An 18,628-nucleotide genomic window follows, 5' to 3' on the forward strand; every position below is an offset into this window, starting at 1 on the left:
ATAGTAATAATGTTCATTTTGTATACCCTATTTATAAACCCATGCACTTAATATGTCCCCAAAACTTCTGTTTCTTATGAACTGGTTATGGTCTTCAGTTCACAGCTGTCTTCTTTCTGTACCACATCTGGTTCAAAAAGCACCACAGTAATTGGAGTTAAAGTTACTGTGTTATAAATCAAGCTTGAAAATTATGTCTTTCTAGGGGCATGTAACAAAGCAGCTTTTTCAGTTCTGGCTTGTTCATGGATTGTTCTTAAGTTGTTTTTTTCTTTCTTTTTTAATTTTTCCCCACCTCCTAATACCATCATAATTCTTCAGTATTTTGTTGTTGTTCAGTATCTATTGAAACTGGACTAGGTACTGTGGATTAATACATGGTGATTAATCTTCAGAAAAAGCTAGTCTAGTTGAAGGGAGAAGGTATACATAAATAAAAATTAAATATTTGAATTCTCAATTTTTTAAAAAGCATACCACTGGAAATCATAGAGTGTTGAAAAATGTATATTTTTCTACTAGAACATGATGAGTGAATGGATATGAGGGTAAATGCAGCAAGAAAATCAGATATGACTCAGATTATGAGCATGGATGCTGAGAGAAATACAGAATTTGGAGAGTGATTTTTTTGTCGGGGGAAGATAATGAGTTTGGTTTTGGCATACCATGTTTGAGGTGTTGGAGAAAGAGTAATGGCTTTGGTTCCCTTGCTAAGATGCACTTTCTCTTCCCTTTATTTATACAAAGACAGAGCATTATTCACTTAATTAAAACCAGCTCCTAATATATATGGTAGATACTTTTAGAGTATTTTTGGTGAATTTCCACCTTTGCCTCTTACTCCTATTCCTTTCTTTATTGCATTTCCCCTCTTTAGTTGGATCATTGTATCAGTTAGGATTAGGTTCAGCTGCAAGGACAGAGAACACTCTCCGAAAAAAACCACTGGCTCAAGTGAGCTAGAAAGTTTATTTTTCTTATACATAAAAGTCCAAGTGCCTGGTCATAAAGTCAGAATTCTTCTTGTTTACTGCTTGCATATGTGACCTCATTGTGATGAGTGCAGAGTGAGAAGAAAAGGAGGCTCAGCACCAAACCCTGAATAACTTTAGCTTTACTCCAAACTAGGAAATTTATGTCAGGAGAGAATATACAGTCTATAACTAGTAGGATATAATGCAGTTGTTTTGTTACATTTATTATTTCCTTGTAAGATTATAACCTTCTTGGTGACATACTATTTAATAATCACTTTATCTTCAGTGGAATGGCAAGCCCAATAGGTAGTTGCTTAATAAAGTTGTCTGTTGACTAGATTAATGAATGAAGAAGAAAGTTTGGAGACTATTGCTGTTACACTTGGCCATGCTTCAGTAGACATCCTAACATATGTTGGATGGCAAGCAATCTCCACATGTATATATAGGATTAAAAATATAATTAAACAGAGTTATCCTGAAATTTAAGTTTTTCCCGTAGATTTGGAAGATTTTATTTTTGTTGGGTTTTAATCAGAATATTTTGAAATATTTTGAGACTTTATTTGCATTTAAAATACAAAATTGCCAAATTCAAGTAATAGATAGAAGCTGGAAAAAAAAAAAAAAAAAAAACAGTTGAAATTGCCAGGCACAGTGGCTCATGCCCATAATCCCAGTATTTTGGGATACTGAGATGGGAGGATAGCCTGAGGCCAGGAGTTCAAAACCAGCCTAGGCAACATAGTGAGACCTTGTATATATAAACAAATAAAATTAGCCAGGCACGGTAGCACATGCTGTAGTCCTAGCTGCCTGTAGTCCTAGCCACTTGGGAGGCTGAAAAAAAACCACACAAACAGACTGAAGTTAGCAAGGCGTTTAAATGCTTTATCTGAATCCTCTGTCTTAATATACAATCCTGTTAACTCAAGGTTGTTACTATTCCCATTTTATACATGAAGAGGAAATAGAGAAGTTAAGTAACTTTCCCAAGGTTAAGACCTAATGAGTGACAGAGCTTCTTGAGTTGGATACAGGTATGCATGTTTCTAGAGCTGAGTGATTTTTTTTTTTGTTTTGTTTTGAGACAGGATCTTGTTCTGTTGCCCAGGATGGAATGCAGTGGCATGATCATGGCTCACTGCAGCCTCCACCTCCTGGGTTCAAGTAATTTTTGTGAGTGTATTTTTTATTTTTAATTTGTAGAGCATTTTTAGGTTTATGACAAAATTGAGCAGGAAGTACAGGGTTCCCATATACCCTCTTCCTTCATACATGCATAGCCTCCCCTACTGTCAGCATCCCACACCAGAGTGGTACATTTGTTACAATCAGTGAATCCACATTGATACATCATTATCACTTGAAGTCCATTGCTTCCATTAGGGCTCACTCTTGATATTGTATGTTCTACCACTTTTGACAAATGTATAATGATGTGTACCATTATAGTATCACAGAGAATACTTTCACTGCCCCAAAAATCCTCTGTGCTCCACCTGTTTATCCCACCCTCCTTCCTAATTGCTGGCAACTACTGATCTTTCTACTTCCTCCATAGTTTTACCTTTTCTGGAATATCATATAGTTGAAATCATATATGTGCAGCCTTTTCAGATTGGGTTCTTTCACTTTGTAATATGCACTTAAGGTTCCTCCACGTCTTCATGGTTTGATATTTCTTCTTACCACTGAATATTATTCATCGTCTGGATATACCACTGTTGTTTATTTATCCATTCATTTAGTGAAGGACGTCTTGGTTGCTTCCAAGTTTTGACAATTAGAAATAAAGTTGCTGTAAACATCTATATTTAGGTTCTTGTGTGGACATTAGTTTTCAGCCCATTTGGGTAAATACCGGGAAGCATGATTGTTGGAGTATGCTAGTTACTATTCTAAGTGCTTCATATGTATTATCTCATTTAAACCTCTTTAAACTTCTAAGAGTACCAAGGAAGTAGGCACTCAAATTTCTACTTTACATATATGAGGAAACTGAGGCAAAAAGACATTAAATAACTTGCCCAATACTATATAGCTGTTAAGTGGTAGAGCTAAAATACAAACCTAAATAATCTGACTCCAAAGGCTGTACTTTTTTGTACTAGAATATACTGCTTCTTTACTATACCATAACCTCTTTTTTTCTTGTCAGTGGTATAGAACAGGATATATTATTTGTTAACTTAGGTATCTTGTGGCCCGGCACCTATAACTTTTAAGATATCTTAAAGTAGGTTGTTCTTAACAGATAAATTGATAATTGTTCAATGTATTTTCAAGCACTTTAAATCTTATAAGAAGAGAAAAATCTGTCATGATGGGAATAACATTTATTTTTTAGGTTGGTGAATGTCATTGTTGGCTCCATGTTTAGATTCTGTATAATTTAAATTTAATGTTTAAATTTACATTGGCATAAGTGTAATTTTTTTATTATTAGTTTGGATTTAGGTGGCGAGTAGAAAAAGAAGTCATTTCAGGAAAAGGTAATTCTTTAAAATTTTTACTTTTTAATAGAATGAGCTTATCTTGATAAGTTACTGAATTAGAGTCATTGAGTAAGATCATTCCTAACATATACAATAAATTGTATTCATGATGCATTATTAGCAAAGGTCAGAATATAATGCTTTAATGATTATTGCCTTTATAATTTTGCCATTAGAACATTCAGTTGAGGATATGTAGAAAATATTTAACAAATTAAAGATTTCATAGCGAGACAACTTTCAAAAAAAAGAAAGCTTTATTCTTTTCCTTTCTTTGTTAATTTTTGGAATAATGAATTGTTATTACTGTTTTTCAGCCAAATTCACATTGTGAAAGTAGAAGTTAAATATCATGTTAAACCTGATAGAATTTTTGGATAGGCTAGTACTCATTTTGGGAAGTCCCTGAGATTGAGCCTAAACACATAGTCTAATAGCAAAAGACCAGACATTTGATAGGCAGTCAATAAATGCTTTGTCTATGCCTTATTGTAAATCTATTCATAAAATTTTTCCTGGAAATTGTATATCTCCATGCTGTCTCTTGCTGTAAAATTAGCTCCTTACTGAGTAATTGCATTAAGTGTTAAAGTACTGAAAACTATATAGTAGCACTAAGGAAATAATTTTAAACTTATTTTAAGAAATCTTTTAAACAGAAAGATTACCTTTTTTTTTTTTTTTTTGAGACGGAGTTTTGCTCTTGTTACCCAGGCTGGAGTGCAATGGCGCGATCTCGGCTCACCGCAACCTCCGCCTCCTGGGTTCAGGCAATTCTCCTGCCTCAGCCTCCTGAGTAGCTGGGATTACAGGCACGTGCCACCATGCCCAGCTAATTTTTGTATTTTTAGTAGAGACGGGGTTTCACCATGTTGACCAGGATGGTCTCGATCTCTTGACCTCGTGATCCACCCGCCTCGGCCTCCCAAAGTGCTGGGATTACAAGCTTGAGCCACCGCACCCTGCCATAGATTACCTTTTTAAATGATTAAATATTTATGCTGTTGCTGTGGCTCATATATGTCTTCCATAAATTGGATATGTTGGGTGTGAAATTGGATGTGCCATAAAAGAACATTAAGGAAAAAGAATAAATTAAAAGAATAAATTTAAAGCTATTTTAACTTTTCTTAGGGTTATATTTTAGTTTGTGTTTTTATCTAAAATAATGAGAAATCCTGAAACATCTATCACAATTTTAATATATTGTACTTTTACTGAATGAGATGTTTCAGGTGAGTTTATAATGCTACCTTTTAAAAAAATTGATGGGCTGTCTCTAAATTTATATAACTTAATGAAGGATGAGTTAGGAAAAGGAAAGAAAGCTACTAATGTGATTTCTTATATAAAGTTATAATTTTGTTGCTGTTTTAACAACAAAGCCTTACCTACTAAACATATAGATCTAATAAAATATTCATTTGGAATGAGTTTAAAAGGCTGATTTAGAAATCAATCTTTTTAGGATATAACTTTCTAAATTCATTTTGGTAATATTTTTAAAATTTTTATAAAAGAGATTTGCTGGTTACAAATTTGCTCCTGTTGGTACAAATTATTGTGGTATAAATTATAGAAGTTTGGTCTTGTCTTTTTGCCAAAGTAGATTACTGTTGAATCATTTCTCTTTTTTTCTCTCGGGTCATCAGTTAGTCTTTTTTTGGAGGTTTTAATATATTGTGGACATGGTAATGTGTGTCATGTTAATAGTGGTGTCAAGTTATTCTAAAATTTAGAGTATCAGGTTTGACTACATATAATATTTCACCTCAAAGTGCTAGAATTTTTAAATGTGTTTTCAAGGCCATCTATGCTAGTATTTAAAATAAATGTCATTATGTTAATACTTAAAAATACTAACTTTATTATTACCATTAAATATGGAAAGGTTTCAACCAGCCATAAGTGCATGTACTTTGGAAAGTGTGTTTTTTCTTTTGGGGTATTTGTGAGTATATTGTTTTGTTTTGTTTTTCTTTAAACCAACTTTCTGAGAAATATGTCCATTCTTTAATACTCTCTTTCCAAAGTGTAAGATTCCCTAATAGGGAGTCACAAAATGTCTGTCTGTATACAGTCTTTCAAGCAAGAATTCTGTGACTTATTTTTTTCGTAATAGTACTTCGATTTGATACTTGTATACAAGTTGATTGAACATATTATTGTGGTCAGTTTTTAAAGGCTTACTAAATATGGCTAATAATTTACATATTTTAGAAGTATATTTTATAGTACTAGATCATACAGATAAATATTGTCACCAACTATCATAGTTAATATTCTTTTCCTTTCTGCAGGTCAATTTGTCTGTGGAAATAAATATTGTGATAAAAAAGAAGGCTTAAAGAGTTGGGAAGTTAATTTTGGTTATACTGAGTATGGTGAAAAGAGAAATGCACTTGTTAAATTAAGTAAGTTGATTCTAGGGGGGATGTGATTGATTCTTCCAAGTTTGTCTTTAATTTAAAATTAAAAATATATAGACTTTAAAATTCAATTATGATTTTTAACGTATCTTTCTGGATGTGCTTTTTTTACTTGGAGCTTCCCAAAGTCTCAAAAAACTTTTGAGCCTCAAATTTTTACATTTTTAGCATTACAGTGGTGCTTTGGTAAAAAGAATTCTAATGTCAAATGTAAACTGGTAATTTGTAGAGTGGAGATCTGTTCTCATTAACTTGAGAATGTCACCAAGTTACATAGCTAAGGGGCACAGTATCAGAAAAGGCAGTGTAGAATCTCACATTAGCTGATTATTCAGGGATATTGTTGTAGCACAGACAATAAATAAATTCACTCTGACGGTATTAGCTTTAGGAAGGCATAATTGTTCTTGACATCAGTCTTAAAACCATAGGGAATAAATACTCCAGAATACAGCAGTTTCCCTTAGGATGCATGTTTCAGAGTCTGTAATTCTTTTATTTATTTTTTAAGCTAGTCTTCATGTGTCAACTGTTGCTCTCCCTCATCATATTATTGCCTTTAACCTTCTCTGGTTCCTAAATAAATGTTCCTTCAGAGTTTTCTGTTCATACCTAATAAAATTTGAGAATGTCCCTACATGCTACTTATGCATATCAGTACAGACTGGTTTTGGAGTTCCTTCTGGAACTGCTCAAGAGGAAAAGTCAGCCAGTGTGGACTAAGATTAAGGCAAAAACAAAACAACAAAAAAAAAAACCCACAATTATGGAACTATTTGAAAAGCTCCTTTGTATTTGAAAGTTCTTAGAGCACTTCAGAGGAGATGACTATGCCCACATTATCATTAGATATCTTTGATATGAGACACATGTTAACATGCTTGTGGAACACAGTTTGTTTTTAGAATAAATTGACAACACATTTTTCTACAGTACTGTTAGAATATTTTCAATTCCTTAAGCATTCTAATAAGTTTATTACATGTACGTGTGTATATATTTGCATTTTTGAGGTGAAGTTTAGATTGTTTTCTTTAGATTGTTTCCCCTTTTATAGTAATGGAATATAAAGAAAGTGAGAATTTATGATATTAAAAGTAGATTGGCAGTATAAATATTCAAAATTAGCCATTCAGTGGTGTCTTTTCTTTTTAGGATTATGCCAAGAATGTTCCATTAAATTAAATTTTCATCACAGGTAATGTCTTCTAAAATGCCATTCTTAATGTTTAGTAATCCAGGATATAGTCATTTACCTGCACTAAATGTCTAAATGTAGACTCGAGTAGTTGATGGTTGAATTGACTGATTGTGTAGAAAATCTGGTATTGTTATATGGCTACATAAACCAGGTGTTTAGAAGTCCATCATGCCCTATTCCTGCCAAGCAGTTTTAAATGTGAAGGCCTATGTGGTGTGGTAGATGGATGTTAAAATTTTTAGTTTGGAGCCAATGTTCAGACACTTTAATATTAGAAATTGTGTTGTAAAGCAGACTTCATAAAGCAGTTCTTGTGTCTCATTTAAACAGTGTTTTAACTGGAGTTTGCCATTCTTACAAAGGATTAGACACCTCTATAATTATTTTAAGTGTTAAAATCAAGGCCAGGCGCAGTGGCTCATGCCTGTAATCCCAGCACTTGGGGAGGCCAACGTGGGTGGATCAATTGAGATCAGAAGTTCAAGACCAGCCTGGCCAACATGGTGAAACCCCATCTGTACTGAAAATACAGAAATGAACCAGACGTGGTGGTGGGTGCCTGTAATCCCAGCTACTGTGGTGGCTGAGGCAGGAGAATTGCTTGAACCTGAGAGGCGGAGGTTGCAGTGAGCTGCATTCCAGCCTAGCAACAGAGAGAAATTCTGTCTCAAACAAACAAAAAGTTAAAATCAAGCTCCTATTGAATGAGCTCTAATGTATCTGCCACATGAATGTGTAGGAATACTAGTGTCCTGCAGTATATATAAGATCATGGGCTTTGAAATCAGACCTGGGTTTTTAATTTCAGCTTTTTGGCTTACTAGGCTTCTTCTTGGGCAAACAGCTTAACCTCTGTAAGACTTAATTTTATCACCTGTAAAAATGAGGCTACTAAGTCTGTTGTGGGGAATAAAAGAAAATGCCCGTAAAATTTTTGCCATAGTGCCTGGCATTGAAGATGTTCAGACTAAATTTTTGCAACTTGCTTTTGTGATGGTCAGGTTTTATGCCCTAAATAACAGTTAAAAGTTCAACTCTTGTAACTTTATAAAATATATACATAAGCATATTAATTTTAAAATGGCTTTCTTTGTTTTCGGTTATATGGATTTGTCAAAAAATAACAGCTTTGTTATAAATGTGCCTGTATAGTATTTTAGCTGTTAAATGTTAAGTAATATTTTTAATTCTTAAAATTAGCAGGATTATTTTTATTATTTTCATTATTCTTTATTTTTTTGAGACAGTGTCTCACTCTATTGCCCAGGCTGGAGCACAGTGGTGTGATCATGGCTCATTGCAGCCTTAGCCTCCTGTGCTCAAGTGATCCTCCCACCTCAGCTTCCAGAGTAGATAAGACTACAGACATATGTCACTACACCTGGCTAATTTTTTTTAAAGTTTTTGTAGAGATGGTGTTTCCCTTTGTTGCTCAGGCCGATCTTGAACTCTTGGACTCAAGCAATACTCCTGCCTCAGCCTCCCAGAGTGCTGGGATGATAGGCATAAGCCTCCACACCCAGCCAGGGTTTTTTTTAGATTACTTGAATGGCCTAAACCTTTATTTTCCCTTCCCATCGATGATACTTAAAGAAACCAGAGATTTATTTTGACCTTGACTTTTGAGCTTCATTTCAAAATGGAAGTGATTCTTACAAAAGAGGCAAGAGTGGTTACTGCATTAAATACTATTATAGCATTTGGTATATGCACTTTAACTTGGAAAATCTGCTAAGCAAGTTTTTTGAAAGTAATCTTTCTCTTTGTCTATATCCTCCTTGCCAGTCCCAATTTCAGCATTATCACCTCTTTCTGTTTAGTATTTCTTTTCTTAACCTATTAAAATTACTTGCTTGCTAACCTTGTAAACCTGGTCTAGAAGAGATAAAGCTGCAACAGTAAGAGTATAAATTATAAGTGGCCTGATGCTGATATATGCATTAACAATAAGCCCTTTCCATTTTCATTCCATATGCTTTTACTATATTCCTTTATTCTTAAAAGAATAAATTTTTATTTACTGGTAGTTTAGAGCTGTTACAGAAGTTTCATCTCGTTTGTGCTTTTTAAACATGTAGATGGATATGGATTATGTGAAGAGAAATGAGATTTGTTTTTATAATTTTGTTTTAAATGGCTAAGTGATAGAATATAGAAAGAAGGAAACAAGTACAATTATAATTTGTATTTACTATAGTGTATACAGGACTTAGAGAAAATAATTATTTGTCTCAGTGTTTAGACTTCATTATCTTACAGAATGGTTTTAATTAATATACTGGCCTAAAATATTCACAGACTCACTTAAGTTTCCTTATTATATGAATTACACTTAAAAAATAAGTATTTTAACTGATTTTTGTTTTTGTTCATTGGTTTTTATTTTTGAAAAGGTCAGTTGGAAAAGTTAACTTTAATTTTTTATTGTTTAACATGAAGGAGAAAAGAAATCAAGTCAAAGAAAAGAAAAGATAAAACCAAAAAAGATAGTGAAGAGTCATCACATAAAAAATCCAGATTATCTTCTGCAGAAGAGGTTTCCAAGAAAAAAGATAAAGGTAAAAGGAAATTAAGATAAGGGATCTACTCGTATTTATGAGCATGAAATATAATCTGCCGTATTGCATTCATACAATAGGTGAATGCATTTAGAATTTCGTTTTACGGTAGTTGAAACTGGCTGAGAATTTAGATATGAATTTAAAGTGACTTACAGGAGTTTTAAGAACTCCTGTAAGTTAATTAAGGGTTAATTTTAGTTCATTTTTGGCAGATAGTATACTATTGCCAGTAGTTTTCTAATTCTTGGCTTTGTCACCTACAGACTTGTTACTTTGGATAAGTTATTGAACTGCTTTATTTTTCTTACGTGTATAGGGGTGAGGTGAATACCTGGCCTTCATACTGGGCAAGTTTATTGGAGAAACTCAAATAAGAATGTGAAAGTCATTTTGAACAGTGCCTTTAAACAGTCTATCATCTATAAATCAATATAAAATTGTAACATTGATTTTATTTATAATGGTCTACAGATTTTTTTCACTAGTTTATGAGTTTCTAGAAATGAGAAAGATTGACCTATATCTGTGCTCTCAGAACCTAGCATGGTGCTATACATATATACTTAGTAAATAATTATTAAATTCAAGTTCATTAATCAACTGCTTGCTTTTTCCTCAGCAGTCCTTAAGCCCTCTAAGACTCAGTTCCTTCATGTGTAAAATGGTCATGATTCCTTTTAGAATTGTTCAGAAATTGAAATGAGATAATTCATTAAGCAGTTTGCATAATACTTGGCACATATTAGCTATTATGAAAGTACTTCTAGTTGCTTTTTTAGCCCATAATAAAGTAGGTAGATAATTAAATTAGATTCAAGCCAATGTTAATACAATAGTTGGACAGGAGAGGGCTCTCTTGCTTCAGCTATGAAGGTCATTAGATAGGCTGCATTCTTAGAAGCATTTACTTCTTGCACATCATGATTTATTCATTATGTAGACAGGGTTTAAATCTACAACTCCTTGCAATCCCATCTACTCCCATAGCTTCAAGTATATGGTGTCACCAAGCTTTAGACTTCATAAAATTGATAGATGGCGAGAGGACGATACTGTGTTATTTTAATTGCTTATTAAGAGATAGCGTTTGTTGCAGAATGCCTTTTTGTCTCTATCTTAATTATTTCCTACTGTAAGGTAAATTTTAACCAATAAAAGTTAAAAACATCTTTTGAGTTTTAAAAACTTATCCTTATATGCTAGTAAAATATTGTTACTTAGAAATTTGTTGCCCTCATTGTATTATATGTTCATTCTTATCACAACTGTGATACCATGTTAATCACTGCATATTCGAAATGAAAGAATTCATCTTTACTTTATAAAATGTTAACTGAGTACAATCAGAATAGATTGGGTAGATGAATACTCAGGTTCAGGGCTGGGTTTGGACCCTTCATATTAAGCATACATATGCACGCGATCTTCCTTATAGATGTTTTTCCTGTAGTGTTTCATCAGTAGATGATACTTATGTTGACCTAAAAACTAATATCAGAAATCTGGGGGTTATCCTTGATACTTTCTTTTTCCTTGTTACTTATGTTTAATTTGTCATCAAGGTCTGTGAATTTTACCCACAGAGTATGTATTTCTCAGGTTCTGTCCACCATACTACAAATCACTGTACTTTCTCTTGTGGGCTACTGTTACATTCTCCTTATGGGCTCCACTACTGTCTTGCCATCCCACCTTCCCTCCTCTTAATCCAGTCTCCATAAATCAGTGGTTCCCTGTTGTTTTTAGGCTGGTAACCAAAATCCTGGACAAAGCTAAAAGGTTCTGTGTGATCCAGAACTTGTGTACCATACAAGTCTTGTTTCTCACCACTCTGTACCTCACTTTCACACTCCCCCCATGTAGCCTTTCAGTTTCTGGAAATGCCAAGCTTCTTTCAGTTTTAGGGGTTATATGGATGCTGTGTCTTCTCTTCCTAAAACTTTCAGTTCTATCCCAGCTCATCCCTCAGGTCTAAGCTCTTAAATGTCATTTCCAAGGATCCTTTCCTGATTTCATCCCCCACCTTGTATCTAAGTTTGGACTCTCATTTGTAATGCTGTCATGGCTCCTGACACTTTCCATTATTACATATATGACAATGTAAAAGGCAAAGAGAAGCAGAGATTCTGCCTGCTTTGTTCATTGCTATGTCCCTAGCACCCCACTAGCTCATTCGTGTTCAGCATAAATAATAAAGAATGAGAGAATAAAAGACTTTGAAGATTCTTCAGGGATAGAAAACCAAAGCAGGATGGAATTGAGACATCTGTTTCTTATTCTCTATTTAGAGTGCCTTTGAGATTAAAGTCTCTAGAAATACAGCTTTTTTACTCCAGCTTCTATGGCATATAACAGAAAATAACAAAATTTTAGCTAACTTTTAGGAAAACCATGTGGAACTCTTTAATATTTTATCTGGGATTATCCAGAATTGCTTTATCATTGACTTGATTCCTTCTTGCCAGACCACCTTAATTTGGATCAAACTTGAAGAGTAATTAATAAATGCTTAACATCCCAGCTGTATTTGGACTGTTGACATGCCTCAAAACTACTTCCTTTAATTTTATTTCTATTTTTCTGGCCTCTCCTTAACTGATACTTTTTTTTTTTTTTTTTTTTTTAAGAACAGGGTTTTGTTCTGACACCCAAGCCCTAGGCTGGAGTACTGAAATACAGTGGCATAATCTTGGCTCACTGCAGGCTTAACCTCTGGGGCCCAAGTGTCCTCCTCCTTCACCCTCCCAAGTAACTGGGACTATAGGCCCATATTACCACACTCAGCTAATTTTTTTAGTTTTATTTTTTTGCAGAGACAGGGTCTTGCTGTTTCCCAGACTGGTCTCAAACTCCTGGCCTCAAGCAGTCCTCTTACCTTGGCCTCCCAAAGTTCTGGGATTCCAGCATGAGCCACCACACCTGACCTCCTTAGCTGCTTTTAACTGAAGTTCCTCCTCAGTCTTACTCTTAGCTATTAGAGTTCCTCAGGGCTCTTACCTAGACTTCTCTAGGTTCTTTCTGTACTCCCAGTGTGATCCCATCAACTCTCATAGCTTTAGGTTATCATCTTAGAAAATGTTAAATAAGTAATAGATGCATGACTAGATAGCCAAATGAAAGGATAGAGAGAAAAAGTAAGAAAGATCAATAGCTGACTTTAAGGACCAGCCTGCTTTGACAGGTATGGGGAGAACAAGATACTTAGATAGACTGTCTTGGCAAAATGTTCAGAATCTTAGCCCTCTCACCATCACCCCTTTCCCCAAAGCTACCTAATCCTTCAAGTTTCAGCTTAGCTCATTTCCTTGGAAAGGCCCTTCCTGACACCCTTCACCTCACTTCTCCAAATAAGATTCCTATAACACGTTCCAATAATACCTGTCACTTACTTAGAAATACATAGTATCCTTGGAATAATTTGTTTATTTTCTGTGAGAGAAGAGACTATGTGACATGTTTACTTCGTTATCTCTAATTCCTGATAGTGCTTGGTCCTGTAGTAGGCATTCAATAAATGTAGGTGAGTGAATCAGTGAATTCAACCGCATTTTTTCAAAGTTGAAAGGAGCCTCAGAAATCAGTCCTGGAATCAGGATTGGAAGGGCATTCATTAGTTTTGCTTTTCAAAGTATGGTCCTCTGGCCAGCATTTGGGAACTTGTTAGCAACTCACAATCTCAGACCCTTCCAGGTCTACTAACAAGCTCCCAGGATGATTCATATGCACTGAAGTTTGAGAGAGGCACTGCTGTATATCATGTGATTATTCTGCATCGGTTCAACATTTCCAGGGAAAAGGAACCCACTACTATCAAAAATTATGCTTTACATTTTCAGGTAGTTGTAATTGCTTGCATGTTTCTCTTAACATTCAGCCCAAATCTACAGTTTCCTCCCTTTGGTTCTAATTATGTCCTTGGGCCTCCAAATCAGGCCTAATGTCTTTTTTACCTATTGACCTTTGGATATTGGGAAGCAGTATCATGTTTCTCATTAGAGGATGACAGGAAGGAATACATTTCTTATTTCCTTACCCTGTAGTTCTTGTGCTCCTCATCTGGTGTAAAGGGGCCAAAAACTTTGGGTTATGAGGCCTCCTATCCAGGAACATCAGAGGAATTGTTACTGTCCATCTGTCACCTGCCCTTTTTTACTTTATCATCCTTCAGAAATATTTTCCCTGAGGTCTTATTGCAGGAAGCTCTGTATAGTGGTGATTTTTTAAAAAAAATTTCACTGATCTTCAGTGCCTTTCTCTTTTTGTTTCTCTCACTGGATAACCGTTGTAGAGCTGAGAATTTTTGTTTTGTGATGTAATTGTATGTGTTCTTATCAGTTACTGAGAACTAATGCTCATCTATATCTGACCTTAGAAAAGATATTGTAAAAAGCAAGTGTTTATTTGTAAACTGCTTTCAAATGTTGAACATCTCTATAGATAATAAATTATTGCTATATTGCAGCTAATCTGTGAGGTTTTCTTTTGAGCAATATGAGATTTTGGCTTTTTTGCAGGTACTCATTATTTTTTAAGTTTTGTGCTGGCTATTACGGACCATATGAGAATATAAGATATGATCCCTGCCTAAAAGAACATTTTAATTAGGGAGATAAGACTACAGAACATGAAAGATTAGAACACAGTGAAGTGCTTATCTGTAAGACTATAAGCAAACTAGAATATTGCTAAGAATTCTGGTTACAACTACAGTGATTGTATTACCACAAGATGATACTTAATAAGTGAATGATGTTTCCTTTTCAAAAGGGCATTCATCTTCAAAGAAATCAGAAGATTCTCTAAATAGTAAGTAACAAGTATTTATTTAATAAAAATATGCATTTGAGGTATTTGCAATTTGGATTTCCCGTGAATTGCATCTTGCTGTGATGTGAATTATTTTTTGTTTTTGTGAATTATTTTTGTACATGAGAAAAACTGTAGAAAAAGCCCAAAAGTGTATAGGATTTATTCCCCAATTAAGGATATTAAATTTCTTAAATATAGAGAGCCTTAAAAAAATTTCCAGTATATACAATGGATATATCTTTCAATTTCATGTTATAAAATGTGAAGGAAGAAAAATAAAGGGATGAGGTTGTAATGGATTTAAATTAGTCTTATGGTTTTCACTATTTTGGATCAAAACAGATTGGTTTTCGTTGAGTATTTGCTGCAAATTTTATTTTTCCCTGCAACTTTCCAAAAAGTATTCACAATGACTTATGAAAACATACACAATAAGTTTTTTAAGGTTAAAAAAGTCAGAATAATGAAAAAATAAGGTAGAATAGCAATGTAGAGCTACAGGTGAAATTGATACACACAAATGTATACCCAAAAGTCCTGCATAATTGCAAAGATAGGTCACAGATTTGTCCGTGTTCTGCCTACCAACCAAACCTAAGAGTGAAACCTGCAGTAGAAATGTTAATTGTACCCATAAGATCACAATGAGAACTCCTAGAGTGTTCAGCTTTTTCCTGGCAGTTTTGAGAGAGGAGTCTTCTATGGGTTTGTAAAAGGGGACAGCAATTTGTGTCATAACAAACAGTAGCTTTGAATCTAAGCAGTAATACGATGTTGAATTTTTTAAAGACTTATAGTAGGCTCAAGGCCTACTAATAAGGTGTAGTTCAATAGCATATCCAATTCATTTTATACTCTGTGGACTTATTTCATAGAAATTTAGAAACTTGAGATTTCTAGGCTTACTTGCTTATTTATAAACCTAAGAATTAAAAAAAAATTTTTTTTTCTTACTTTAAAATAATGAATATTTATTGTGGCAAACTCAGGGAAAAAAGTTTGATAATTATTCCAAATTCCACAACTCAAATATAAACATTATATGCATTTAGTGTAATTCTTAACAAGAAATTTTAAATATTCAATGATCAGAAATTTTACACTGAGAAAAATAGAAATTTAAGATAGTTGTTTAAAAATTTAGTGGGAAGGGAGATGTTGATGGAGGTATTCCTCTAACTTAGGAATATAGTATATTCCTTATAATTATTTTGCTTATACCAACTTTCTTTTCAACATATTTGAAGTGTCTTAAAGCACTGACACTCTCTCCCCATGTAAATTCTAATTTATCAGGAGGTCCTTTCCTAAATTAGGTGAAATGTAGTGACAATTTCGGAAATACAGCCGGTTGTAAGGCCAGTGGACCAATGTTAGCTCAGGATGAAATCATAGATACATACTTCAATAAAAGTGTATACAGGCTAAAGTGGGAAAGTGTATTTTAGTTTTCATCCATTTCCAACAATGAGAGGTGTGAATACTTATGTAATGTAGAAAAATTTCCCCTTTTTCAGTTCTAATTTTTTATTATTTAAAAATATTTTGGAAGAAATTCTTGAATCACTGATTGATGCTATTCTTTTATTTCTTCTGCCTGCCTTCTCCCTCCTACTGTCTTTCACCCCTGCCCTCTGAATCCTTCCCTGCCTCCTAGAAATAACCCTTAACTCTCTTTTACCTCTCCTCAACTAAGTGAAATTTTTACTAGTAGAAGCAGGGTGAATACTGTGAAGACTATATCCAATCTGAAAAACCTCTAGCTTAATTTGGCCTTGAAAAAACAAATTATCCATTTCAAGCTGACCTGCTATTTGGCAGCCAGAAAGCTATTTACCATAGCAAGCAGGAAACGATGACATTGTTATGGTATGCTAACCCCAAATATCCTCTCAGGCAGTCAGCCATCTGTATTACATGGTCTTGGCAATTTCAGACATCACATTTTGCTATTTATTTCCATTTGGATAATACTCAGTTACCTTCTTAACCCATTTAACATATGGATTATTAAAACCAAATCCATGGAGAAAAAACTCATTTTCTGTCAGCTCAGTAGTAAGTTCTTTAGATGTGTTACCTCATTTAATCTTAATAATGGGCATATAATATTCTCATTTTGTAGATGAGAAAAATCAAGACCTAGAGAATGTTTTTAAATAAATGAAGAAACTTAATTTTAAAAAATGTGTGTATTTAAAATATACTAATGACTTGCTGCCCTCTTAACAAATTTCAAGTATTGTTGTCTGTAGTCACCATGCACATGACATCTCCCAAGAACCGGAGAATTGAAGTAAAGTGTCCAAGGTCAAGTAGTTGATGACAGAGCTAGGATTACACATAAGTTTAAGTTTATAATTCCAAAGTCTATGCCCTTTACCTGTATCATCAATCAGTTGTTCATCAGTGAAATCAACTGTATGTCTATTCTTTTTTTTTGAGATGGAGTTTCGCTCTTGTTACCCAGGCTGGAGTGCAATGGCGCCATCTCAGCTCACCGCAACCTCCGCCTCCCGGGTTCAGGCAATTCTCCTGCCTCAGCCTCCTGAGTAGCTGGGATTACAGGCATGTGCCACCATGCCCAGCTAATTTTCTGTATTTTTAGTAGAGATGAGGTTTCACCATGTTGACCAGGATGGTCTCGATCTCTTGACCTCATGATCCACCTGCCTCAGCCTCCCAAAGTGTTGGGCATGAGCCACCACGCCCAGCTATATCTATTCTTTATACTGCAGTTTTGGCGTATGCATTATACAGATCCACATTAAATGATTTCATCTATGTTTCGCTTCTGTCTATAAAATGGGTATAAAGAGACCTACTTTGTTGGATTATTATCAGAATTGAATGAGAAAACATACATGTAAAGTATGCGCCTGACACAAAGTAAGTCCTTGATAACCCGTAGCTGTTATTATCAGAAAAGAAAAAGACAGACATAGAAATCCTGTGCTTGTTCTCTAGAATTGATGAAATGAAAAGTTAAGTCTGTAAAAATCTGACTTGTCCATTTGTTATCATGATTATTGGAAACATTTGCCATTTCTTCAGTAGGGCAAGTTATTAGTTATCATGTAATAGCCACAGAAACCAAGATGATAGGCCTGCTTTCATTATTCAAAATATACAGGGAAAATTGTATGCAGTCTTATTGTATGCACCACATTCTAAAGGAACATTGAAAACTTGAAGCAGGTCAAGAAGAAAAAAACTGAGGTATCGAGAGAACTTGAAATTGTGTTTAGGGAGAATGTTGGAGGAACTGCAGATGTTTAGCTGGGAGACAAGGAAGAGGTGAGGAAGTAGACATGGAAATTACTGTCTGGATATTTGCAAGGCTGCTACTACGTAGGAGACTTATTTTTTACGACTCTGCATTGGCAGAACTGTTCAAAGACAGATTTTTGCATTAATTTAAGGAAAAACTTGTCCTTTAGAACTGACTCAGAAAAGGAATGGAGAAATGGGCTACCTCTGGAGTAGTGAGTGTTCAAGCATGGATTGGATTGCCACTTGTTACTGGAGGTGTTGCAGTGAAAGGTTCATTCATTGGCTAAGTGTTGGATTAAATGACCTCCAGGTTTCCCCTTTCAACTCAGTCAGTGACTTAAATTCTGATCACCACTTGCCAATAAGTACTGAATAGATTTGCCAGTGATGCATTCTTTTGTGTTGCCTGTTCTTCCAATTGTTCTTTCCTTAGTAATAGCCGTCCCGCCTCTGGTAGGTTGTAACAGTTGTGATAGCAATGATTTGTAGTGACTGCCAACCTTCAGGAAACCAGGTTACTGTAGATTCTTAGGGTTATAAGGGACTGTAAAGGTCATTTAGTCCAGTCTTGTAGACTTGACTCTCTAGGGATATCTGGCCACATTTTTAGTGGGCATTTTTAAAGACAGTTATTTTATAGTGTTACTCTAAACTGTTGATTTTTTAGTAAAATTGATTGACTGATATCAGAAAACTGGTGTAAGAAAGCTGGCATGTGGGGAGTACTCCTGGAAGGGAATAAGAAAACAGAGTCTGGCCGGGCGCGGTGGCTCAAGCCTGTAATCCCAGCACTTTGGGAGGCCGAGGTGGGTGGATCATGAGGTCAAGAGATCGAGACCATCCTGGTCAACATGGTGAAACCCCGTCTCTACTAAAA

General features: G+C 34.7%; 1 protein-coding gene across 5 annotated transcripts in view; it reads left to right on the plus strand.

Annotated features, from left to right (window-relative positions):
- LOC108282293 (protein FRA10AC1) overlaps positions 1 to 18,628 on the plus strand; it is a 42,588-nt gene that overhangs the window by 20,639 nt on the left and 3,321 nt on the right. For 2 of the 5 annotated variants that reach the window (XM_037727716.1, XM_017498168.2), the window contains exons 8-12: positions 3,430 to 3,475; positions 5,779 to 5,892; positions 7,063 to 7,105; positions 9,548 to 9,666; positions 14,437 to 14,475. In XM_037727716.1, coding sequence (XP_037583644.1) covers positions 3,430 to 3,475; positions 5,779 to 5,892; positions 7,063 to 7,105; positions 9,548 to 9,666; positions 14,437 to 14,475 — 361 coding nt within the window. The remainder of the gene's footprint in view (positions 1 to 3,429; positions 3,476 to 5,778; positions 5,893 to 7,062; positions 7,106 to 9,547; positions 9,667 to 14,436; positions 14,476 to 18,628) is intronic. The other 3 variants (XR_001816350.2, XM_037727717.1, XM_037727718.1) reach the window with 3 other exon arrangements.

This window comes from Cebus imitator, unplaced genomic scaffold (genome assembly GCF_001604975.1).
Source record: "Cebus imitator isolate Cc_AM_T3 unplaced genomic scaffold, Cebus_imitator-1.0 Scaffold238, whole genome shotgun sequence".
Classification (NCBI taxonomy): Eukaryota; Metazoa; Chordata; class Mammalia; order Primates; family Cebidae; genus Cebus; species Cebus imitator.